A 27,421-nucleotide genomic window follows, 5' to 3' on the forward strand; every position below is an offset into this window, starting at 1 on the left:
AGGTGGTAATAAAACATTAAAAGTGAGAAATACTAACTCTTCTTAGTGTTCTGTCCTTGGAATTTGACTTAGCTGCTGCAAATGTATAGATCCACAAAGTTCCATTAATACATTGTAAAGAAACCCAAGTCAATGATATGAAAAGCTGCATTGATCACATATGCCCAAATATATTCCTTGATAGAGTTTAAAGTGCTCTGTAGTTCCTGCCTTCAAGTAAATAATTTTGTGAATGCACAATGCATGCAGTTTACTTCTGAATACATTTGTTTTTCTTCAAAAATTGACAAAGAGAAAGTTCCAACAATCATTGCAAAGCTGAAAACAAATACACTTCAAGCACATGGCCCACCTATATTAGGCTTTGTTTAAATTAAGTTGAATTTTACGAACTGTATGAATAAACAAAACGTAAAAATCAGCTATCATCAATGGAAATGGAAGTTCATAAAGAGCCAAGTGTCACTTTCAGGCTATGTATTTTTATTTCACATTTTGTTGATTAATCATTAATGTTATTGAGCATTTCAAGTCATATTCTAAGCTAAATTTATACTTTCTATGGTACTATATACCTCGTCCATATGCAGCTTTCAAAACATGAATAATACAAATTATACCTAATTTATACCTAATGAGAATACATCTTTAACATATAAAAATTGGAAGGCATCCATCTTTTTCTCTTATGTCAATATTAGTTTTATTTAGTATAAATATAAATTGTAAATCTAATTATAAAATATCCTTGGTGGGCTTTGGTAGCCGTTGGTACTTACATATTTATAATTATAACATCTCTTAAAATCAGTTTTTATTCTCATATTAATGTCTTTTCTTTTCTTTTCAGTCCTGGCGGTCGGAAAACGAGACATCATCTTCCTAATCGACAGTACAATGGGTGCAACTATCATCAACTCTGTGCGCGAATTCATCAAGCGGTTTGTCGACATCATGCCAATTGGTCCGGATCAAGTTCAAGTAGGCGTGGTCCAATTCAGCAATAACCCCCGGCTTGAGATGGATCTCAACTCCCATGGATCCAAAGAGGAATTAACTGCGGCTTTGGGCTCTATCAAACCAAGACCTGGACAGACAATCAACATTGGCGCAGCCTTGGACTTTGTGCGAACGAATATGCTGCGGCCTGAGAAGGGCAGTCGTATTCAACAGGGGGTACCCCAGGTTTTACTGTTGATGACCAGTAAAAAGTCCAGTGACGGTGTGGAAGCACCTGCTTTGGCCCTTCAGCGACTGGGTGTATTGACTCTAGCTGCAGGCTCCAAATCTGCTGATGAGGAGGAGCTGAAGAAGATTGCCTTTGCTGACAGTGTTGCGTTCTTCATGAAGGACTTCCGCGCACTGCTTCGCAACCCAAAAGCAATTATCAATGCTCTCTCCACTCTAGCTGGGGTGGTGGTGACTGAGGTACCAACCGAACCAGGTAATGCTTTGTCTTCTACGCACATTCAATACATTTTAACAATAATTTTAATAATAATTCATGAATGAAATATCTGATTAAATGGAAATATACAGATGAGTGGCAAATTAAAGGAAACCTTGAATAAATAAGTGGTAATACCGCAAATGCAGATGCTTCTGAACAAGTATGCAAAATTAAGCCATTAAAATCCCACATGGTCTTTGTTGTATGAGAAAACTGAACACATGGTCAATTTTGGACTGAGGTGTATCCATCAGGAATGTGCGCTTGTATGCACATGATTGGCATCTGTAGCGCCTTGCTAGATGATGCCGCTTTCTTACCTGATGACCCAGCGTTTTTGTTTTTTTCTTGAATCCAGTGCATTATCATCCCTGCTGCGTGGCCAGACTTGCTCCATTCATATCAATAAGGGGGCTGTGTTTTTTCACGTAGGCCTAAAGATGGTTTGAATGTGGCCTTGGCGTATTTCATTGGCTGTAGTTGCGACATGCTTCTCAGAGTTGTGATTACTGTACATGTGCATCCTCATAGGGGACCGATCCAAACTTTACCTTGCACTAAACTGGTTGGCTCCACACAGCTGGAGACAAAAGTCTCTCTGTATTCAGTTGGCAGTATTTTTCTACCTTCTACCAGGTTACAGACAGCGATGTAACCTGGTCGCTATGTTTTCACAGAGTCCTGACCTCAGCTGCACACTCAAATTGGTTGGGGTTTCACACCCACGTGGGGCCCAAAGGCTTTTTGTTGAAGCCCAGAAATATCCCAAACACAGCAAAATAAGAAGATAAGAGAAAATACAGACAGAGGGCAGGGTGTCTGTAGATACCTGTACTGCCACACACTTCTAGTGGGTTATAAGTGATGATTGAGAGGGATTATTTTTTTGAGTTTATACATATTTTTTGGGGTAAATGTCGCATAGGTTACCTTTAATGTGTCACTAATAGTGTTCCAGAGCCTGAAAGTAAATGTACGCGGTATTACACAGAGTATAATTTGTTTTGTTTCTGTGCTTTTCCCTAGTGGTGGAGATAACCACAGTGCAGACTCAAAGAGTTGTCCGAGACATTGTCTTCCTTGTGGATGGCTCAAACTACATTGGCAGCAGTAACTTTCCCTATATGAGAGACTTCATTATCAACGTGGTCAACCAGCTGGATGTACGTCCTGACAGGGTCCAGATTGGTTTCATGCAGTTTGCTGAAAGTCCAAAAATTGAATTTTATCTGAACAGCTACAACAACAGGCAAGATGTTGTGAACAAAATCTCTGAACTCAGGCTGAGTGGAGGATCAGTTTTGAATACAGGAGCTGCCATGGATTATGCCCTTACCAACATGTTCAAGCAATCAGCTGGTTCACGCAAGAGGCAGGGAGTCCAGCAGGTGTTGGTTCTGATCACAGGTGGTCCAGCCCAGGATCAGGTTAAAAGCATAGCCGATAAATTGGCTCTGGCTGGTGTTTTGACCTTCACAGTCAGTTCTGGGCAAGCAGACGAAGCCCTAATGAAAACAGTTGCCTTTGTTCCAAATTTGGCTTACCATGAAACAAGCTTCTCTACTTTACCAGCTTTGGCTGAAGTAATCATGTCACCGTTGATATCAGTGGTTGGCGATACAGATGTGGAATTCACTGAGGAAATTGGTGAGTTTTGTATCCATTTGTTTCTATTAATTAAATAAATATGATGTACATGAAGGTTTCCCTGGTAATTTTTTTTTTGTTTTCCCCCAGTTGCTGGAGCTGAAAGGGATGTTGCCTTTCTCATTGATGGCACAGACAATGTTCGAGACAATTTTGACTACTTTCGGGATTTTATCATTAAAATCATTGAACCACTCGACATTGGGAATGACAGGGTGCGAGTTTCAGTGGTTCAACACAGCGAGAGGCCAACTACTACTTTCTACCTTAACACTTATCAAACCAAAGATGAGGTGATAAGAGCTGTCAATGGAATGACACCGGCTGGTGGACGTAGCCTAAACACAGGAGCAGCTCTGACATTTATGAAGGACACCATCTTGTCTGCAAGGCATGGTAGCAGGGCTGCAGAAAATGTCCCTCAGTTTCTGATCGTTTTGACTGGAAGCAGATCCAGGGATAACGTGAAGGATTCTGCTGGCGCGCTGAAGACAAAGGGAGTCGTACCGTTTGGTGTTGGTGTCAAGGATGCAGACCCAAAGCAGATCGAGGCCATTTCACACAACCCTTCCTTTGCCTTCAATGTGAGGGAGTTCAGTGAGCTTAGCACCATACCACAAAGGGTCAATAACTACGTGAGCCTTCCACGGGACGAGCTGACCCTAATTCTAGAGCAAGGTAAGCTAAATCTCTTTTGTTATTGGTGTGTTAAACTTGTTTTAAGAAAAACAGCACTTCATCTGATGTTTCTGGTGCTTTCCCAGAATAACTGAATCCTATTTGTTGTGTTTTAGTACACAGCAATGCTGCAAAAAGAGATATTGTGTTTCTACTGGATGGCTCTGATAACACAAGAAATGGATTCCCAGAGATAAAACTCTTTGTTAAGAACATAGTGGAGAGCCTCTCTGTCAGTAAGAGCCAAGACAGAGTGTCTGTGGTTCAGTTTGCTGATAATCCTGAGGTCAACTTTTATCTGAATTCTCACAAGGCAAAGAATGACACTACACATGCCATAGATAATTTAAGGCACAAGGGTGGGAGGCGCCTTAATATTGGGGGAGCTCTCCAGTTTGTGAGGCACAGTGTCTTCACTTCGTCCACGGGCAGTAGAAGACTAGAAGGAGTGCCCCAGATTTTAATTCTTCTAAGTACTAAACCATCCACTGATCGTGTGAGAAGCCCAGCCTTTGCTCTTAAAGAGCATGGAATTGTGTCAGTGTGGGTTGGAGTGGGAGAAGCCAATACAGAGCAGTTGGAAATGATTGCCTACAAACCTGGTTTCACATACAAGGTCACTGATTTCTCCAAGTTGCCCTCAATCCAAACACAACTTCTTGCTACACTGAACATAAACAAAGACACTGAGGAAACCATGACTGGAATCTCTGATTTAGTAGGTAAGAATTCCACATTTAAATATATCCCTAAAATTGGAGTACAGTATTTCATTATATTGTCTTCTCTCTCTAACTCTAACTCTCTATAATACTCTTTCTCTCAAGAATATTTAACATACATTTCTAGTCTAATAATGAACAATTATGAATTGTTATGGCACATTTCTGTTGCACGACATTTATGATTACCGTCTCTAGAAAATCTATTCTGTTTAAAAAAGCAACAATTCTGTATCTCTTAGGCTTTCAAGAATGTAGCCCTCTTTTATACCTCTTTCCAATTGTCCACATCAATGTTACTTTGAAAATGAGTCAACAAATTCTTTCACACATCTTTCTGATAAAAAGATGGTTCTTGAGCAGCTCTGCTCGAAATGACACTTTCAGAGGAGTGGCTCATCTTTCTTTCCGTACTCAGTTTATTCCTCTAAGCTTCTAACTTGCTCATGCTGATAAATATGCATGAGCATAGAAAAGTCTTGAACACACAGTTCTTGAATTCTTTTTCTGTCTATCCATGTATCACCATGTCAACACAGGGAGCAATAAGAGGGACATAGTGTTTCTCCTTGATGGGTCAGATGAGTCCAGAAATGGACTACCAGCTATTCGCGAGTTCATCAGAAGAATGGTGGAAGAGCTGGACATTGGTGAAGATACGGTTCGAGTGGCCGTCGTACAGTATAGTGATGACACCACAGTTTACTTCAACCTCAACACTCACAGATCCAAAAAGGCTATCATCTATGCTGTAAGAAGTCTGCGCCATAAAGGAGGAAGACCTCGGAACACTGGAGCTGCTCTCCAGTTTGTGCGAGACCATATTTTCACAGCTTCATCTGGGAGTAGACGCCTGGAGGGAGTCCCTCAGATTCTGTTTTTACTGACTGGTGGCAAATCCAATGATGATGTTTCAGGAGCGGCATTAGACCTAAAAAAAATCAGTATTCTGTCTTTCGCCATTGGAATGAAAAATACTAAACAGGAGGAGCTTAAAAAAATTGCCTTCTCCTCAAGATTTCTTTTCAACTTTCCTGTCTTTGGTGAACTTTTGTCCATTCAGGCAGAGCTAGCTGCATTTGTCAAGGCTGAAATAAAAATTGAGCCTCCGATTGTTGTAGGTAAGAAGTGCAGATTCATATTTGAGAATCAAACTAACTCCTCACTTATAGTTTAGTACATTGGTTCTTTTGTAGTTTGAATTGCAATGAAACTGCATCATCTTCTGAAGAATGTCAGTCGATCAGTTTCATGTTTCTCAAACTGTCTCCACTGGCTAGAGGCAACTTCCTTGTTTGCTGTTTCTTGTTTGGCTCTCATCCTTTTTCTTCTTGTATCCTGGAGAGTCTTTTCTTGACAGCCCAGCATCAGCAAATGTCCTTTCTTTCTATTCTTAAGCTCTTCCTTGAGCCAATGATAATCACATCATTGATCAAATATTAAGAATTAAAGAACATTGAAATCTTTTTTTTCAGCTTTCTCCATCTTTCATTTGTGAAAGAGGAATATGCTCCGTATCTTGTAGTTATTTCCAAGTTTCTCAATAATGACTTCATCTACTATTTTTCTTAAATGTTCCTTGTTTATAGCAGGAATTAGTTTGAATTTCGAATACCAGTTTTTATGGCTTTACCAACCATCTAATGTATAATGATTGCACCATAATATATTTTAGCTGATGTACTATATGTCTGATTCTTTAACAAGGTTTTCCTATTCTTTTCTAGTTGAATTAGAGTCCCCTCAAAGAGACATAGTGTTTCTATTGGATGGGTCAGATAACACACGGAGTGGCTTCCCAGCAATGAAAAGTTTTGTCCAGCGAGTGGTAGAATCACTCGGAATTGGTGAGAACAAAGACCGTGTGTCTGTGGTCCAGTATAGCAGAGATCCACAGACACATTTCAGTTTGAACACCTACAAAGAAAAACAAAATGTTGTTGCTGCTGTTCAGCAGTTGAGCCATAAAGGGGGCAGACCCCTCAACACTGGGGCAGCTCTTGACTATGTGAGGAAAAACGCTTTCGCTGATTCCTCTGGGAGTCGGCATCAAGACGGTGTCCCTCAGATATTGATTCTGTTGAATGGGGGAAAATCTCAAGATGATGTTGCAAGTGCCACTGTGGCTCTGAAAGAGGACAAAGTTGTTCCATTCTGTGTAGGAACAAGAAATGCAGACATACTCGAGCTCCAAATGATTGCACATAACCCTTCCTACACTTTCTCTGTGCTTGGGTTTGATGATATTGGGAGCATCCATCAACAACTTGTGTCATTTGTGAAAAGGGTGCCTCGACAGCAGCCAAGACTAAAACCACAGAATGTATTAGGTAAGACTATCTATCTATCTATCTATCTATCTATCTATCTATCTATCTATCTATCTATCTATCTATCTATCTATCTATCTATCTAATCTTTTTTTTCGTTATCGGAGAACTTCATGTGTAACTCTAACTGAGCATCATCCTTGTGTCTGTCAAAGATTCTGCAGATCAAACTGAATCCATTCAACGCGACATTGTATTTTTACTGGATTCCTCGGATGAAATGCAAAATGACTTTAAGGCAATGCTTAGCTTTGTTGAGAGGATGGTGAACAAATTCAATGTGGGCGAGAACAAAGATCGTGTTTCAGTGGTGCAGTACAGCAGAGAACCCTCTGTGGAATTTTTTCTGAACACATACAAGACACAGCAGAATGTTGCTGACAATGTGCAAATTCTGAGGCATAAAGGAGGCAAACCTCTCAATACTGGTGCAGCTCTTCAGTACGTCAAGGATAATGTTTTCACTGCCTCTTCTGGAAGTAGGCACCACCAGGGATTCCCTCAGATTTTGGTTCTCTTAACTGGTGGACGGTCCAGTGATGATGTCAGAAATGCTGTAGAAAACTTGAGAGGAATTGGTGTGATGGTATATGCGGTGGGAACGAAGAATGCAGATACCTCTGAGATTCAGTCTATTTCACAGGAAGCCAGCCATGCTTTCTTTGCAGCAGACTCTAGTGATCTTTCAGGAATTGAACAACAAATATTTTCTGTCATCAAGAGGGGTGAAATCCCTGCTATCAAACCAGCCTTGTATGGTAAGACTAATGACTGTAATGACTTTATGTTGTACGCCGTGTGCAAAACTTCACGCTTTGTCAGATTGACGTAGACCTCAAGACATTCATTCAAACTGATGGTAAATGATGGACAGAAACAGACTAGTGCCCTTTTGCTCATGATAACTGTTGTAGGCTTTCTTTCATATTGTTTTGGCAGTTCCATTCAATTCTGTCAAGTTAAGAGCTCTGCTGCACTGTTCCAGTGATATGGATTGCATCAACAAAAATGGTCCTCTAAAATAGCAGAGCAAGTTGTGCACACGGGGTTACTGAATATTTGCAGGAATAAAATATTTTTCATCACAAATTTCATAATCAAACAATTTGTGTGATTACAGATCCTAACAGAAGAGACATTGTCTTTTTGCTTGATGGTTCTGATGATTCTCAGCAAAGATTCACAGATATTAAAGATTTCGTGCAGAGAATAGTGGCGGACCTAAACATTGATGCAAACAAAGATCACGTGGCTGTGGTCCAGTACAGCAACACGGCAGAGATTAATTTTAACTTGAGAAGTTACTCAACAGAGGATGATGTTCTTAATGCAGTAAGAGGCCTTAATCACAAAGGAGGTTATCCTCACAACATTGGAGCAGCTCTCCAGTATATGAGGGACCATGTATTTACTTCTGACTCAGGAAGTAGACTCCTTGAGGGAGTTCCACAGATACTCATACTACTCACTGGCGGAAGATCTGGAGATGACATAAGAACCCCAGCCAGAATGCTGAAAGAGACTGGTGTCATTTCAATTGTTGTTGGAACAACTGATGCTGACACCCTAGAGCTGCAGACAATCTCTCATGAACCCAACTATGCGGTCTCTGTTACTGATTATGAGGAGCTTTCTACTGCTAAGCAGGATGTGTTGTCATTGTTAAGAAATGCTTCCCACCATATAGAGCCAACCGCTCCCACAAAGGGTTTTGGTAAGATGTAATGTTTTAACCTTTTTGCTAAAACATTTTATAGTAAAGATAAGAGGGGAATGGGCTCAAAATGGACTGAGATGATTTCCATAACTGGATTATAGGGGACTGTCACTGTAGAGTCTTACCTGTTACCTGCAGAAAATCACATTGCCTTTGTTTCTACATATTTGTCTTTGTTGCAGATTCTGAGAAACATGATGTAGTATTTCTTATTGATGGATCATCTGACTCACGAAACGGCTTTGAAGAGATACGAGGCTTTGTTGAACAAATGGTTGAAAGTTTAAATCTAGATGAGAACAGAGACCAAGTGGCTGTTGTTCAATACAGTCGTGATGCCACAGTCAATTTCTACCTGAATTCCTATTCATCCAAGAATGATGTGCTCAATTCCATTAGAACAATAAGGCACAAGTTGGGGAGACCCCTCAACATTGGCAAGGCACTTGAGTTTGTCAGAGACAATGTCTTTGCTGCTTCAGTTGGAGGCAGACGTGCAGAATCAGTCCCTCAATATCTGTATGTATTTAGTGGTGGGCGTTCAGAGGATGATGTCAGAGGACCGGCACAGTCACTCAAAGAAAATGGGATAAAGACTTTTACTATTGGAACACAGAATGCCGATACCTTGGAGATGCAAACCATCTCTTTCACGCCAGCACATTATTTTCATGTTGCAAACTTTAACAATCTGCAAAGCATAGATCCATCTGTGGAAGCCACACTGAGGGGTGCTCAAGAAACTACTGAATTCCCAACTGTTATTGGTAAGATGTAGAAAATAATTAGCATTTTACATTTTTTTTTAACATTCCATGTTTTCTACATGGACATCCAAGTTGAATAATTGTATACCATAGGTATATGAAAAATGTTTCTGTATACAGAAAATATGTTAGTTTTGTAAAATGTTTTTGTATTCATTTCAGACACTTCCACAATTGCAGAATTAGAACTCCGGAGTGCCGATGTTGTTTTTCTCCTTGATGGATCTGATGATATGAGAGCAAGTGAAAGACAAATTTTGGATTTTGTCAGAGATCTTGTCAAGCAAATACAAATTGGGCGAAGCAAAGTACAAGTTGCTTTGATTCAGTATAGCACAGAGCCCACTACGGATTTTTTCCTGAACACGCACTCACTGAAAGACGATGTATTGAGTCATTTGGACAATGTAAAACTGAAAGGAGGGTTCACTGTGAACACAGGTGTTGCCCTTGATTATGTGAAGAACAATGTGTTCACTGCTTCATCTGGAAGCAGAGCCCAGCAGGGAGTCCCACAGATTCTGATTCTCTTAAGTGGGAGAAAGTCAGAAGATGATGTCTTAGGTCCTGTGGACAGACTGAGAAATGCTGGAATTGTCATTTTCAGTGTTGGAGTGAATGATGCAGATAGGCTGGAGATGAAGCAATTAGCACACAGTCCTGGAGCAGAGTATTTTATCAAGGAGATTTCTGACTTTCCTCTTGTGAGGGAACAGTTACTCTCAGGCATTGCATCTGACAAAGGCACTGTCAGACCTGTAGGTGAGTGAAAACAAGTATTAATTAATATGAATTAATGTTACTTTACTTTATATATAATATACTGTATATATACTGTGTATGCGTGTGTGTGTGTGTGTGTGTGTTAAAATCCTGTAAGCTGCATGTATATCAGTTGCATCAACAGTAATCATATTTTCTGTTGAGTTGTAAACTAACACAATTTACATCATTGTGGATTTTTCTAGGTTCAAGCTCCAATATGAGTAGAGATATTGTCTTTCTCATTGATGGATCTGATCATGTCAGGAGTCGATTCCCTGCTATACAGAAATTTGTTGCAAAAATTGTTGACAGCTTTGATCTGAACCAAGGAAAAGATAAAGTTGCTGTTGTACAGTATAGCAACAATGCTGAACTCAATTTCAATCTGAATACATACAACACAAAAGATGATGTTCTTAAGCACATCACAACCTTGATACCAAAAGGCGGAAGGCATCAGTATATTGGAGCAGCACTTCAGTTTGTGAAGGATCGTGTCTTTGTTTCAAATGCTGGAGGTCGACATCATGAAGGTGCCAAGCAGATACTTGTGATATTGGCTGGTGGAAGATCTAGAGATTCTCCACGAGGCCCAGCAAATATGCTTAAGGCCGCAGGGGTTGTCACATTTGCAATTGGATCAAGAATGTCAAATTCAGCTGAGATGCAAGTCATGTCCTCTGACCCAAATTATGTTTACTCAGTCGCTGACTTTGTAAATCTAACTAGTATTCAACAAAGTTTGATGAGTCATCTTACTCAAGTGGGGGTTGAGGAGGAAACTAAAGCCGGTAAGAATTTAAATTATTTGAATAATTATTTAAATGAATCACCTTTCGGTGTTAATATATTTATAATGATTGTGATGATTAACATCATACAAATTGTATACATTTTCGTTAACAGAGCAAAGCGATGAAAAGGGACGAGATATTGTTTTTCTTTTGGATGGATCTGATAATACCAGAAATGGATTTTCATCAATTCAAGATTTCCTGTACAAAGTAATAGAAAGATTAAACATTGGACCAAATGAAGACAGAGTTGCTGTGATTCAGTTCAGCAATGTGGCAGTAGCTAATTTCTTTTTGAATTCATTCATGAGGAAGGAAGATGTCCTAACAGCTGTCAGAAGGCTCTCACACAAAGGTGGAAGACCTCTGAAAATGGGTGCAGCTCTAAAATACGTTAAAGAAAATGTATTCACAGCTGCCTCAGGGAGCAGATACACTGCAAATGTGCCACAAATTCTTGTTGTTTTAAGTAGTGCACCATCGAGTGACAGTGTGGATTTACCTGTTGCTTCTCTAAAAGAAAGCGGTGTCACAATATTAACCATTGGAACAAAACACTCTGACCACAAGGAAATGGAGAAGATATCACATGCTCTGAATTACACTTTATCAATTTCTGAAGTAGCTGACCTTCCAAATATACAAGAGCAAGTTTTTGGTGCAATTACAGATGAAAAATTGAAAAATGAAATCATTGGTAAGAATAATTGCATGGATATCGTATACTACATGATTCAGTTCACACACAAGTACACAGCTTTTTCTAATACATGTTCAATTTACCACTTTTACCATGATCTCAGTGCATGTGTCCGCACTAACGCTCACTATTGGATATTGGTTATTTGTGTCGGTTACTCTGATACACAGAGTAGGCGTGGACGATACCATGTCCAAAATCACCAATGTTGATACAGAGGCCAATATTGCCAAATTATTTGACGCAAATTGAACTGTATTTTAGTGTTTTTCACCAGGTTCAGGTCAGCTAGTGCCACATTGACAAAACAGTAGTTCCAGCAATAATGAAGTAAATGTTGTAAACCTTGACGTTAGCTTTCATCTTCTGACTTTTGAACAGAAAAGTTTGACACATAAACCTAAATATGTCTCAAATTCTATGTTCCCTAGTGGAGAGACAGCCAACAGGAAGGGATGTTGTGTTCTTGTTGGATGGATCTGATGGTACTAGAAGTGGATTCCCAGCTATGCGAGACTTTGTCCAAAGAGTAGTAGAGAAACTCAGTGTGGATGACAACAAAGATCGTGTCTCAGTGGTTCAGTACAGCAGAGATCCAGCTGTCCAGTTCTATCTGAACACGTACACGACAAAAGGCGAGATCCTTGACACTGTCAGAGGTTTGAGGCACAAAGGCGGAATAGCCCTCAACACTGGAGCAGCTCTCCAGTACCTGAGGGATAATGTCTTCACGGCCTCTGCCGGAAGCAGGCGCCTGGAAGAAGTTCCACAAGTCCTGATATTGCTAAGTGGTGGAAGGTCTTCTGACAGTGTTGATGCACCAGCCTCTGCTCTCAAACAGCTGGGTGTCTTGACCTTTGCAATTGGAACCAGGAGCTCTGATAGCAGAGAACTGCAGAAGATATCCCATGACGCCAATTCTGCTCTGTCTGTGTCTGAATTCACTGACCTTCCCGGTATCCAACAGCAACTTCAGTCCTCCATGGAGGCTGTGGTTATTGACGTCATCCCTGAATCTCCAACTGTACTTGGTATGTTAACAAGCATGGCCTCTTGCTGCTTGACTTGTTTCGACTACACTGAGGGAAATAAATTAAGTTAAATTCCTGTTTAGCACCATATGAATAGAGGTGGTGGTGTGCTTTCTTTCTGTTTAAATTTGAAGTAAGCAGTGGTAGATGCCTTTGAAAAAATAGCACACCACTTAATGTTGAGTCCACAAAAGTACCTTTTGTAAAAGTTTGTTTTGTTGTTCCTCTCTTTTCTCAGTTGACACTGCCAAAAAGGATATTGTATTCCTTCTGGATGGTTCTGATAGCACACGGAATGGCTTCCCTGCAATGCGTGACTTTGTGGAGAAAGTGGTGGAGAAACTCAATGTGGGAGAAAACAAAGACCGTGTCTCTGTAGTCCAGTACAGCAGAGATGCAGAGGTCCATTTCGATCTGAAAACATACACCACAAGCGAGGATATTTTGAATTCAGTCAGAGGGCTGAGACACAGAGGTGGCAGACCCCTCAACACCGGGGCAGCCCTCCAATACGTCAGGGACAACGTCTTTACAAACTCCTCTGGGAGTAGGCGCCTGCAAGGTGTTCCACAGATGTTGATCCTGCTAAATGGTGGAAGATCTTTTGACAAAGTAGATACTCCAGCCTCTGTTCTCAAACAGCAGGGCATCTTTGTGATTGGCATTGGAACAAGGAAAGCTGACAGTGGAGAACTGCAGAAAATATCATATGACCCTAAATACGCTCTGTCAGTGTCTGAGTTCACTGACCTCCCTAGTGTCCAAGAACAGCTCTCCTCTATAATGAGCACAGCGCTAACGAGGGCCACACCCATAACACCAACAATATCTGGTAAGAAAGTGACAGATTCTTACATTCCAAGATCAGGGTAGGAAGCAAATTGACCTGTATTAAAGTTTATTTCACTAAGCTCAGGTCAGCCTGTGCCACTTTGACAAAACAGTTATTCCAGCATTAATAGACTAAACTTTGTACACATTGAGGGTAGCTTTCATCAATTGACTTTGGCACAGGAAAGTTTGACACATAAACCTAAATATGTCTCAAATTCTATGTTCCCCAGTGGAGAGACAGCCAACAGGAAGGGATGTTGTTTTCTTGTTGGATGGATCTGATGGTACTAGAAGTGGATTCCCAGCTATGCAAGACTTTGTCCAAAGAGTAGTAGAGAAACTCAGTGTGGATGACAACAAAGATCGTGTCTCAGTGGTGCAGTACAACAGAGATGCAGCTGTCCAATTCTATCTGAACACGTACAAAACAAAAGGCGAGATCCTTGACACTGTCAGAGGTTTGAGGCACAAAGGCGGAATATCCCTCAACACTGGAGCAGCTCTCCAGTACCTGAGGGATAATGTCTTCACGGCCTCTGCCGGAAGCAGACGCCTGGAAGGAGTTCCACAAGTTCTGATATTGCTAAGTGGTGGAAGGTCTTCTGACAGTGTTGATGCACCAGCCTCTGCTCTCAAACAGCTGGGTGTCTTCACCTTTGCAATTGGAACCAGGAGATCTGATAGCAGAGAACTGCAGAAAATATCCCATGACGCCAATTCTGCTCTGTCTGTGTCTGAATTCACTGACCTTCCCCGTATCCTACAGCAACTTCAGTCCTCCGTGGAGGCTGTGGTTATTGACGTCACCCCAGAAGCACCAACTGTGCTTGGTATGTTAACAAGCATGGCTTCTTGCTGGCCTGAAAGGCTATCTGACTTGTTTCACCTACACTGAGGGAAATAAATTAAGTGTAATACCTGTTTAGCTTCATGTGTGCATTTAAATAGAGGTGGTGGTGGTGTGCTTGCCTACTATTTAAAATTGAAGTAGGCAGTGCTACGTGCTTTAAAAAAAATAGCCCACCACTTTGTGATTAGTTCACCAGCGTACTTTCTTCAAAGGTTTTTATTTTTTGTCTTCTTCTCTTTTCTCAGTTGACACTGCCAAAAAGGATATTGTATTCCTTCTGGATGGTTCTGATAGCACACGGAACGGCTTCCCTGCAATGCGTGATTTTGTGGAGAAAGTGGTGGAGAAACTCAATGTGGGAGAAAACAAAGACCGTGTCTCTGTAGTCCAGTACAGCAGAGATGCAGAGGTTCATTTCGATCTGAAAACATACACCACAAGACAGGATATTTTGGATTCAGTCAGAGGGCTGAGACACAGAGGTGGCAGACCCCTCAACACCGGGGCAGCCCTCCGATACGTCAGGGACAACATCTTTACAAACTCCTCTGGGAGTAGGCACCTGCAAGGTGTTCCACAGATGTTGATCCTCTTAAATGGTGGAAAATCTTTTGACAAAGTAGATACTCCAGCCTCTGCTCTCAAACAGCAGGGCATCTTTGTGATTGGCATTGGAACCAGGAACTCTGACAGTGGAGAACTGCAGAAAATATCATATGACCCTAAAAACGCTCTGTCAGTGTCTGAGTTCACTGACCTCTCTAGTGTCCAAGAACAGCTCTCCTCTATAATGAGCACAGCGTTAATGAGGGTCACGACGCCCGTAACACCAACAGCATCTGGTAAGGAAGTGAATGATTTTTACATTCCAAGATCGTGGTAGGAAACAAATTGAGTGTATTTCACTAAGCTCAGTTCAGCCTGTGCCACTTTGACAAAACAGTTGTGCTAGCTTTAATAGAGTAACTGATGTAAAAATTGACGATAGCTTTCATCATCTGACTTTTGAATGGGAAATGTTTGACACATTAACGTAAATACATATCAAATTCTATGTTTCTTAGTGGAGAGACAGCCAAAAGGAAGGGATGTTGTGTTCTTGTTGGATGGATCTGATGGTACTAGAACAGGATTCCCAGCTATGCGAAACTTTGTCCAAAAAGTAGTAGAGAAACTCAGTGTGGATGACAACAAAGACCGTGTCTCAGTGGTGCAGTACAGCAGAGATGCAGCTGTCCAATTCTATCTGAACACGTACATAACAAAACGGGAAATCCTTGACACTGTCCGAGGTTTGAGGCACAAAGGTGGAAAACTCCTCAACACTGGAGCAGCTCTCCAGTACTTGAGGGATAATGTCTTCACAGCCTCTGCTGGAAGCAGGCGTGTGGAAAGCATTCCACAGGTCCTGATATTGCTAAGTGGTGGAAGGTCTTCCGACAGTGTTGATGCACCAGCCTCTGCTCTCAAACAGCTGGGCATCTTGACCTTTGCAATTGGAAGCAAAAGCTCTGATAGCAGAGAACTGCAAAAGATATCCCACGATGTCAATTCTGCTCTCTTTGTGTCTCAATTCACTGACCTTCCCCGTATTCGACAGCAACTTCTTTCCTCCATAGAGACTGTGATTATTGTCGTTACCACAGAATCACCAACTGTACTTGGTATGTTAATAAGCACAGTCTCTTGCTGTCCTGAACGGCTAACTAACTTGTTTTGCCTTTACTGAGGAAAACAAACTAAGTACAATATCTGTTAAGCTCAATGTCTGGATGTAAATAGAGTTTGTGGTGTGCTTTCTTATCTTTTAACATCGAACTAGGCAGTACTAGGCGCTATTAATAAAATATCCCTCCACTTAATGTTAAGTCTACAAACGTACCTTTTGTAAAAGTTTTTTTTTTTGTTCGTCTCTTTTCACAGTTGACACTGCCAAAAAGGATATTGTATTCCTTCTGGATGGTTCTGATAGCACACGGAACGGCTTCCCTGCCATGCGTGATTTTGTGGAGAAAATGGTGGAGAAACTCAATGTGGGAGAAAACAAAGACCGTGTCTCTGTAGTCCAGTACAGCAGAGATGCAGAGGTCCATTTCGATCTGAAAACATACACCACAAGCGAGGATATTTTGGATTCAGTCAGAGGACTGAGACACAGAGGAGGCAAACCCCTCAACACCGGGGCAGCCCTCCAATATGTCAGGGACAACGTCTTTACAGACTCCTCCGGGAGCAGGCGCCTGGAAGGTGTTCCACAGATGTTGATCCTGCTAAATGGTGGAAGATCTTTTGACAAAGTAGATACTCCAGCCTCTGCTCTCAAACAGCAGGGCATCTTTGTGATTGGCATTGGAACCAGGAACTCTGACAGTGGAGAGCTGCAGAAAATATCATATGACCCTAAATATGCTCTATCAGTATCTGAGTTCACTGACCTCCCCAGTGTCCAAGAACAGCTCTCCTCTATAATGAGCACAGCGCTAATGAGGGCCACACCCATAACACCAACAATATCTGGTAAGAAAGTGACAGATTCTTACATTCCAAGATCAGGGTAGTACGCAAATTGTCCTGTATTAAAGTTTATTTCACTAAGCTCAGTTCAGCCTGTGCCACTTTGACAAACCTGTTGTTCCAGCATTAATAGAGTAAACTTTGTACACATTGAGGTTAGCTTTCATCATCTGACTTTTGCACAGGAAAGTTTGACACATGAACCTAAATATGTCTCAAATTCTATGTTCCCTAGTGGAGAGACAGCCAACAGGAAGGGATGTTGTGTTCTTGTTGGATGGATCTGATGGTACTAGAAGTGGATTCCCAGCTATGCGAGACTTTGTCCAAAGAGTAGTAGAGAAACTCATTGTGGATGACAACAAAGATCGTGTCTCAGTGGTTCAGTACAGCAGAGATCCAGCTGTCCAGTTCTATCTGAACACGTACACGACAAAAGGCGAGATCCTTGACACCGTCAGAGGTTTGAGGCACAAAGGCGGAATAGCCCTCAACACTGGAGCAGCTCTCCAGTACCTGAGGGATAATGTCTTCACGGCCTCTGCCGGAAGCAGGCGCCTGGAAGAAGTTCCACAAGTCCTGATATTGCTAAGTGGTGGAAGGTCTTCTGACAGTGTTGATGCACCAGCCTCTGCTCTCAAACAGCTGGGTGTCTTGACCTTTGCAATTGGAACCAGGAACTCTGATAGCAGAGAACTGCAGAAAATATCCCATGACGCCAATTCTGCTCTGTCTGTGTCTGAATTCACTGACCTTCCCCGTATCCTACAGCAACTTCAGTCCTCCGTGGAGGCTGTGGTTATTGACGTCACCCCAGAATCAACAACTGTGCTTGGTATGTTAACAAGCATGGCTTCTTGCTGGCCTGAAAGGCTATCTGACTTGTTTCACCTACACTGAGGGAAATAAATTAAGTGTAATACCTGTTTAGCTTCATGTGTGCATTTAAATAGAGGTGATGGTGGTGTGCTTGCCCACTATTTAAAATTGAAGTAGGCTGTGCTACGTGCTTTCAAAAAATAGCCCACCACTTTGTGATTAGTTCACCAGCGTACTTTCTTCAAAGCTTTTTATTATTTGTCTTCCCCTCTTTTCTCAGTTGACACTGCCAAAAAGGATATTGTATTCCTTCTGGATGGTTCTGATAGCACACGGAACGGCTTCCCTGCCATGTGTGATTTTTTGGAGAAAGTGGTGGAGAAACTCAATGTGGGAGAAAACAAAGACCGTGTCTCTGTAGTCCAGTACAGCAGAGATGCAGAGGTCCATTTCGATCTGAAAACATACACCACAAGACAGGATATTTTGGATTCAGTCAGAGGGCTGAGACACAGGGGAGGCAGACCCCTCAACACCGGGGCAGCCCTCCAATACGTCAGGGACAACATCTTTACAAACTCCTCTGGGAGTAGGCGCCTGCAAGGTGTTCCACAGATGTTGATCCTGCTAAATGGTGGAAGATCTTTTGACAAAGTAGATACTCCAGCCTCTGCTCTCAAACAGCAGGGCATCTTTGTGATTGGCATTGGAACCAGGAACTCTGACAGTGGAGAGCTGCAGAAAATATCATATGACCCTAAATATGCTCTATCAGTGTCTGAGTTCACTGACCTCCCCAGTGTCCAAGAACAGCTCTCCTCTATAATGAGCACAGCGCTAATGAGGGCCACACCCATAACACCAACAATATCTGGTAAGAAAGTGACAGATTCTTACATTCCAAGATCAGGGTAGTACGCAAATTGTCCTGTATTAAAGTTTATTTCACTAAGCTCAGTTCAGCCTGTGCCACTTTGACAAACCTGTTGTTCCAGCATTAATAGAGTAAACTTTGTACACATTGAGGTTAGCTTTCATCATCTGACTTTTGCACAGGAAAGTTTGACACATGAACCTAAATATGTCTCAAATTCTATGTTCCCTAGTGGAGAGACAGCCAACAGGAAGGGATGTTGTGTTCTTGTTGGATGGATCTGATGGTACTAGAAGTGGATTCCCAGCTATGCGAGACTTTGTCCAAAGAGTAGTAGAGAAACTCAGTGTGGATGACAACAAAGATCGTGTCTCAGTGGTTCAGTACAGCAGAGATCCAGCTGTCCAGTTCTATCTGAACACGTACACGACAAAAGGCGAGATCCTTGACACTGTCAGAGGTTTGAGGCACAAAGGCGGAATAGCCCTCAACACTGGAGCAGCTCTCCAGTACCTGAGGGATAATGTCTTCACGGCCTCTGCCGGAAGCAGGCGCCTGGAAGAAGTTCCACAAGTCCTGATATTGCTAAGTGGTGGAAGGTCTTCTGACAGTGTTGATGCACCAGCCTCTGCTCTCAAACAGCTGGGTGTCTTGACCTTTGCAATTGGAACCAGGAACTCTGATAGCAGAGAACTGCAGAAAATATCCCATGACGCCAATTCTGCTCTGTCTGTGTCTGAATTCACTGACCTTCCCCGTATCCTACAGCAACTTCAGTCCTCCGTGGAGGCTGTGGTTATTGACGTCACCCCAGAATCACCAACTGTGCTTGGTATGTTAACAAGCATGGCTTCTTGCTGGCCTGAAAGGCTATCTGACTTGTTTCACCTACACTGAGGGAAATAAATTAAGTGTAATACCTGTTTAGCTTCATGTGTGCATTTAAATAGAGGTGATGGTGGTGTGCTTGCCCACTATTTAAAATTGAAGTAGGCTGTGCTACGTGCTTTCAAAAAATAGCCCACCACTTTGTGATTAGTTCACCAGTGTACTTTCCTCAAAGGTTTTTATTATTTGTCTTCCCCTCTTTTCTCAGTTGACACTGCCAAAAAGGATATTGTATTCCTTCTGGATGGTTCTGATAGCACACGGAACGGCTTCCCTGCCATGTGTGATTTTGTGGAGAAAGTGGTGGAGAAACTCAATGTGGGAGAAAACAAAGACCGTGTCTCTGTAGTCCAGTACAGCAGAGATGCAGAGGTCCATTTCGATCTGAAAACATACACCACAAGACAGGATATTTTGGATTCAGTCAGAGGGCTGAGACACAGGGGAGGCAGACCCCTCAACACCGGGGCAGCCCTCCAATACGTCAGGGACAACATCTTTACAAACTCCTCTGGGAGTAGGCGCCTGCAAGGTGTTCCACAGATGTTGATCCTGCTAAATGGTGGAAGATCTTTTGACAAAGTAGATACTCCAGCCTCTGCTCTCAAACAGCAGGGCATCTTTGTGATTGGCATTGGAACCAGGAACTCTGACAGTGGAGAGCTGCAGAAAATATCATATGACCCTAAATATGCTCTATCAGTGTCTGAGTTCACTGACCTCCCCAGTGTCCAAGAACAGCTCTCCTCTATAATGAGCACAGCGCTAATGAGGGCCACACCCATAACACCAACAATATCTGGTAAGAAAGTGACAGATTCTTACATTCCAAGATCAGGGTAGTACGCAAATTGTCCTGTATTAAAGTTTATTTCACTAAGCTCAGTTCAGCCTGTGCCACTTTGACAAACCTGTTGTTCCAGCATTAATAGAGTAAACTTTGTACACATTGAGGTTGGCTTTCATCATCTGACTTTTGCACAGGAAAGTTTGACACATGAACCTAAATATGTCTCAAATTCTATGTTCCCTAGTGGAGAGACAGCCAACAGGAAGGGATGTTGTGTTCTTGTTGGATGGATCTGATGGTACTAGAAGTGGATTCCCAGCTATGCGAGACTTTGTCCAAAGAGTAGTAGAGAAACTCAGTGTGGATGACAACAAAGATCGTGTCTCAGTGGTTCAGTACAGCAGAGATCCAGCTGTCCAGTTCTATCTGAACACGTACACGACAAAAGGCGAGATCCTTGACACTGTCAGAGGTTTGAGGCACAAAGGCGGAATAGCCCTCAACACTGGAGCAGCTCTCCAGTACCTGAGGGATAATGTCTTCACGGCCTCTGCCGGAAGCAGACGCCTGGAAGAAGTTCCACAAGTCCTGATATTGCTAAGTGGTGGAAGGTCTTCTGACAGTGTTGATGCACCAGCCTCTGCTCTCAAACAGCTGGGTGTCTTGACCTTTGCAATTGGAACCAGGAACTCTGATAGCAGAGAACTGCAGAAAATATCCCATGACGCCAATTCTGCTCTGTCTGTGTCTGAGTTCACTGACCTCCCCAGTGTCCAAGAACAGCTCTCCTCTATAATGAGCACAGCGCTAATGAGGGCCACACCCATAACACCAACAATATCTGGTAAGAAAGTGACAGATTCTTACATTCCAAGATCAGGGTAGTACGCAAATTGACCTGTATTAAAGTTTATTTCACTAAGCTCAGTTCAGCCTGTGCCACTTTGACAAACCTGTTGTTCCAGCATTAATAGAGTAAACTTTGTACACATTGAGGTTAGCTTTCATCATCTGACTTTTGCACAGGAAAGTTTGACACATGAACCTAAATATGTCTCAAATTCTATGTTCCCTAGTGGAGAGACAGCCAACAGGAAGGGATGTTGTGTTCTTGTTGGATGGATCTGATGGTACTAGAAGTGGATTCCCAGCTATGCGAGACTTTGTCCAAAGAGTAGTAGAGAAACTCAGTGTGGATGACAACAAAGATCGTGTCTCAGTGGTTCAGTACAGCAGAGATCCAGCTGTCCAGTTCTATCTGAACACGTACACGACAAAAGGCGAGATCCTTGACACTGTCAGAGGTTTGAGGCACAAAGGCGGAATAGCCCTCAACACTGGAGCAGCTCTCCAGTACCTGAGGGATAATGTCTTCACGGCCTCTGCCGGAAGCAGGCGCCTGGAAGAAGTTCCACAAGTCCTGATATTGCTAAGTGGTGGAAGGTCTTCTGACAGTGTTGATGCACCAGCCTCTGCTCTCAAACAGCTGGGTGTCTTGACCTTTGCAATTGGAACCAGGAACTCTGATAGCAGAGAACTGCAGAAAATATCCCATGACGCCAATTCTGCTCTGTCTGTGTCTGAATTCACTGACCTTCCCCGTATCCTACAGCAACTTCAGTCCTCCGTGGAGGCTGTGGTTATTGACGTCACCCCAGAATCACCAACTGTGCTTGGTATGTTAACAAGCATGGCTTCTTGCTGGCCTGAAAGGCTATCTGACTTGTTTCACCTACACTGAGGGAAATAAATTAAGTGTAATACCTGTTTAGCTTCATGTGTGCATTTAAATAGAGGTGGTGGTGGTGTGCTTGCCCACTATTTAAAATTGAAGTAGGCTGTGCTACGTGCTTTCAAAAAATAGCCCACCACTTTGTGATTAGTTCACCAGCGTACTTTCTTCAAAGCTTTATATTATTTGTCTTCCCCTCTTTTCTCAGTTGACACTGCCAAAAAGGATATTGTATTCCTTCTGGATGGTTCTGATAGCACACGGAACGGCTTCCCTGCCATGTGTGATTTTGTGGAGAAAGTGGTGGAGAAACTCAATGTGGGAGAAAACAAAGACCGTGTCTCTGTAGTCCAGTACAGCAGAGATGCAGAGGTCCATTTCGATCTGAAAACATACACCACAAGACAGGATATTTTGGATTCAGTCAGAGGGCTGAGACACAGGGGAGGCAGACCCCTCAACACCGGGGCAGCCCTCCAATACGTCAGGGACAACATCTTTACAAACTCCTCTGGGAGTAGGCGCCTGCAAGGTGTTCCACAGATGTTGATCCTGCTAAATGGTGGAAGATCTTTTGACAAAGTAGATACTCCAGCCTCTGCTCTCAAACAGCAGGGCATCTTTGTGATTGGCATTGGAACCAGGAACTCTGACAGTGGAGAGCTGCAGAAAATATCATATGACCCTAAATATGCTCTATCAGTGTCTGAGTTCACTGACCTCCCCAGTGTCCAAGAACAGCTCTCCTCTATAATGAGCACAGCGCTAATGAGGGCCACACCCATAACACCAACAATATCTGGTAAGAAAGTGACAGATTCTTACATTCCAAGATCAGGGTAGTACGCAAATTGTCCTGTATTAAAGTTTATTTCACTAAGCTCAGTTCAGCCTGTGCCACTTTGACAAACCTGTTGTTCCAGCATTAATAGAGTAAACTTTGTACACATTGAGGTTAGCTTTCATCATCTGACTTTTGCACAGGAAAGTTTGACACATGAACCTAAATATGTCTCAAATTCTATGTTCCCTAGTGGAGAGACAGCCAACAGGAAGGGATGTTGTGTTCTTGTTGGATGGATCTGATGGTACTAGAAGTGGATTCCCAGCTATGCGAGACTTTGTCCAAAGAGTAGTAGAGAAACTCAGTGTGGATGACAACAAAGATCGTGTCTCAGTGGTTCAGTACAGCAGAGATCCAGCTGTCCAGTTCTATCTGAACACGTACACAACAAAAGGCGAGATCCTTGACACTGTCAGAGGTTTGAGGCACAAAGGCGGAATAGCCCTCAACACTGGAGCAGCTCTCCAGTACCTGAGGGATAATGTCTTCACGGCCTCTGCCGGAAGCAGGCGCCTGGAAGAAGTTCCACAAGTCCTGATATTGCTAAGTGGTGGAAGGTCTTCTGACAGTGTTGATGCACCAGCCTCTGCTCTCAAACAGCTGGGTGTCTTGACCTTTGCAATTGGAACCAGGAACTCTGATAGCAGAGAACTGCAGAAAATATCCCATGACGCCAATTCTGCTCTGTCTGTGTCTGAGTTCACTGACCTCCCCAGTGTCCAAGAACAGCTCTCCTCTATAATGAGCACAGCGCTAATGAGGGCCACACCCATAACACCAACAATATCTGGTAAGAAAGTGACAGATTCTTACATTCCAAGATCAGGGTAGTACGCAAATTGACCTGTATTAAAGTTTATTTCACTAAGCTCAGTTCAGCCTGTGCCACTTTGACAAACCTGTTGTTCCAGCATTAATAGAGTAAACTTTGTACACATTGAGGTTAGCTTTCATCATCTGACTTTTGCACAGGAAAGTTTGACACATGAACCTAAATATGTCTCAAATTCTATGTTCCCTAGTGGAGAGACAGCCAACAGGAAGGGATGTTGTGTTCTTGTTGGATGGATCTGATGGTACTAGAAGTGGATTCCCAGCTATGCGAGACTTTGTCCAAAGAGTAGTAGAGAAACTCAGTGTGGATGACAACAAAGATCGTGTCTCAGTGGTTCAGTACAGCAGAGATCCAGCTGTCCAGTTCTATCTGAACACGTACACGACAAAAGGCGAGATCCTTGACACTGTCAGAGGTTTGAGGCACAAAGGCGGAATAGCCCTCAACACTGGAGCAGCTCTCCAGTACCTGAGGGATAATGTCTTCACGGCCTCTGCCGGAAGCAGGCGCCTGGAAGAAGTTCCACAAGTCCTGATATTGCTAAGTGGTGGAAGGTCTTCTGACAGTGTTGATGCACCAGCCTCTGCTCTCAAACAGCTGGGTGTCTTGACCTTTGCAATTGGAACCAGGAACTCTGATAGCAGAGAACTGCAGAAAATATCCCATGACGCCAATTCTGCTCTGTCTGTGTCTGAATTCACTGACCTTCCCCGTATCCTACAGCAACTTCAGTCCTCCGTGGAGGCTGTGGTTATTGACGTCACCCCAGAATCACCAACTGTGCTTGGTATGTTAACAAGCATGGCTTCTTGCTGGCCTGAAAGGCTATCTGACTTGTTTCACCTACACTGAGGGAAATAAATTAAGTGTAATACCTGTTTAGCTTCATGTGTGCATTTAAATAGAGGTGGTGGTGGTGTGCTTGCCCACTATTTAAAATTGAAGTAGGCTGTGCTACGTGCTTTCAAAAAATAGCCCACCACTTTGTGATTAGTTCACCAGCGTACTTTCTTCAAAGCTTTATATTATTTGTCTTCCCCTCTTTTCTCAGTTGACACTGCCAAAAAGGATATTGTATTCCTTCTGGATGGTTCTGATAGCACACGGAACGGCTTCCCTGCCATGTGTGATTTTGTGGAGAAAGTGGTGGAGAAACTCAATGTGGGAGAAAACAAAGACCGTGTCTCTGTAGTCCAGTACAGCAGAGATGCAGAGGTCCATTTCGATCTGAAAACATACACCACAAGACAGGATATTTTGGATTCAGTCAGAGGGCTGAGACACAGGGGAGGCAGACCCCTCAACACCGGGGCAGCCCTCCAATACGTCAGGGACAACATCTTTACAAACTCCTCTGGGAGTAGGCGCCTGCAAGGTGTTCCACAGATGTTGATCCTGCTAAATGGTGGAAGATCTTTTGACAAAGTAGATACTCCAGCCTCTGCTCTCAAACAGCAGGGCATCTTTGTGATTGGCATTGGAACCAGGAACTCTGACAGTGGAGAGCTGCAGAAAATATCATATGACCCTAAATATGCTCTATCAGTGTCTGAGTTCACTGACCTCCCCAGTGTCCAAGAACAGCTCTCCTCTATAATGAGCACAGCGCTAATGAGGGCCACACCCATAACACCAACAATATCTGGTAAGAAAGTGACAGATTCTTACATTCCAAGATCAGGGTAGTACGCAAATTGTCCTGTATTAAAGTTTATTTCACTAAGCTCAGTTCAGCCTGTGCCACTTTGACAAACCTGTTGTTCCAGCATTAATAGAGTAAACTTTGTACACATTGAGGTTAGCTTTCATCATCTGACTTTTGCACAGGAAAGTTTGACACATGAACCTAAATATGTCTCAAATTCTATGTTCCCTAGTGGAGAGACAGCCAACAGGAAGGGATGTTGTGTTCTTGTTGGATGGATCTGATGGTACTAGAAGTGGATTCCCAGCTATGCGAGACTTTGTCCAAAGAGTAGTAGAGAAACTCAGTGTGGATGACAACAAAGATCGTGTCTCAGTGGTTCAGTACAGCAGAGATCCAGCTGTCCAGTTCTATCTGAACACGTACACGACAAAAGGCGAGATCCTTGACACTGTCAGAGGTTTGAGGCACAAAGGCGGAATAGCCCTCAACACTGGAGCAGCTCTCCAGTACCTGAGGGATAATGTCTTCACGGCCTCTGCCGGAAGCAGGCGCCTGGAAGAAGTTCCACAAGTCCTGATATTGCTAAGTGGTGGAAGGTCTTCTGACAGTGTTGATGCACCAGCCTCTGCTCTCAAACAGCTGGGTGTCTTGACCTTTGCAATTGGAACCAGGAACTCTGATAGCAGAGAACTGCAGAAAATATCCCATGACGCCAATTCTGCTCTGTCTGTGTCTGAATTCACTGACCTTCCCCGTATCCTACAGCAACTTCAGTCCTCCGTGGAGGCTGTGGTTATTGACGTCACCCCAGAATCACCAACTGTGCTTGGTATGTTAACAAGCATGGCTTCTTGCTGGCCTGAAAGGCTATCTGACTTGTTTCACCTACACTGAGGGAAATAAATTAAGTGTAATACCTGTTTAGCTTCATGTGTGCATTTAAATAGAGGTGATGGTGGTGTGCTTGCCCACTATTTAAAATTGAAGTAGGCTGTGCTACGTGCTTTCAAAAAATAGCCCACCACTTTGTGATTAGTTCACCAGCGTACTTTCTTCAAAGCTTTTTATTATTTGTCTTCCCCTCTTTTCTCAGTTGACACTGCCAAAAAGGATATTGTATTCCTTCTGGATGGTTCTGATAGCACACGGAACGGCTTCCCTGCCATGTGTGATTTTGTGGAGAAAGTGGTGGAGAAACTCAATGTGGGAGAAAACAAAGACCGTGTCTCTGTAGTCCAGTACAGCAGAGATGCAGAGGTCCATTTCGATCTGAAAACATACACCACAAGACAGGATATTTTGGATTCAGTCAGAGGGCTGAGACACAGGGGAGGCAGACCCCTCAACACCGGGGCAGCCCTCCAATACGTCAGGGACAACATCTTTACAAACTCCTCTGGGAGTAGGCGCCTGCAAGGTGTTCCACAGATGTTGATCCTGCTAAATGGTGGAAGATCTTTTGACAAAGTAGATACTCCAGCCTCTGCTCTCAAACAGCAGGGCATCTTTGTGATTGGCATTGGAACCAGGAACTCTGACAGTGGAGAGCTGCAGAAAATATCATATGACCCTAAATATGCTCTATCAGTGTCTGAGTTCACTGACCTCCCCAGTGTCCAAGAACAGCTCTCCTCTATAATGAGCACAGCGCTAATGAGGGCCACACCCATAACACCAACAATATCTGGTAAGAAAGTGACAGATTCTTACATTCCAAGATCAGGGTAGTACGCAAATTGTCCTGTATTAAAGTTTATTTCACTAAGCTCAGTTCAGCCTGTGCCACTTTGACAAACCTGTTGTTCCAGCATTAATAGAGTAAACTTTGTACACATTGAGGTTAGCTTTCATCATCTGACTTTTGCACAGGAAAGTTTGACACATGAACCTAAATATGTCTCAAATTCTATGTTCCCTAGTGGAGAGACAGCCAACAGGAAGGGATGTTGTGTTCTTGTTGGATGGATCTGATGGTACTAGAAGTGGATTCCCAGCTATGCGAGACTTTGTCCAAAGAGTAGTAGAGAAACTCAGTGTGGATGACAACAAAGATCGTGTCTCAGTGGTTCAGTACAGCAGAGATCCAGCTGTCCAGTTCTATCTGAACACGTACACGACAAAAGGCGAGATCCTTGACACTGTCAGAGGTTTGAGGCACAAAGGCGGAATAGCCCTCAACACTGGAGCAGCTC

General features: G+C 42.9%; 1 protein-coding gene across 6 annotated transcripts in view; it reads left to right on the forward strand.

The window, feature by feature from the left end:
* The window catches only part of col6a3 (collagen, type VI, alpha 3), a 114,212-nt gene that overhangs the window by 15,190 nt on the left and 71,601 nt on the right, over positions 1 to 27,421 (forward strand). For 4 of the 6 annotated variants that reach the window (XM_074658475.1, XM_074658476.1, XM_074658478.1 and 1 more), the window contains 3 exons: positions 851 to 1,444; positions 2,477 to 3,097; positions 3,188 to 3,775. In XM_074658475.1, coding sequence (XP_074514576.1) covers positions 851 to 1,444; positions 2,477 to 3,097; positions 3,188 to 3,775 — 1,803 coding nt within the window. Of the gene's footprint in view, positions 1 to 850; positions 1,445 to 2,476; positions 3,098 to 3,187; positions 3,776 to 3,891; positions 4,498 to 6,224; positions 6,828 to 6,982; positions 7,586 to 7,947; positions 8,542 to 8,726; positions 9,312 to 9,473; positions 10,074 to 10,279; positions 10,868 to 10,982; positions 11,568 to 12,001; positions 12,602 to 12,839; positions 13,490 to 27,421 lie in introns of those variants that run through there. The other 2 variants (XM_074658477.1, XM_074658479.1) reach the window with 2 other exon arrangements.

Source organism: Sebastes fasciatus, chromosome 14 (genome assembly GCF_043250625.1).
Source record: "Sebastes fasciatus isolate fSebFas1 chromosome 14, fSebFas1.pri, whole genome shotgun sequence".
Classification (NCBI taxonomy): domain Eukaryota; kingdom Metazoa; phylum Chordata; class Actinopteri; order Perciformes; family Sebastidae; genus Sebastes; species Sebastes fasciatus.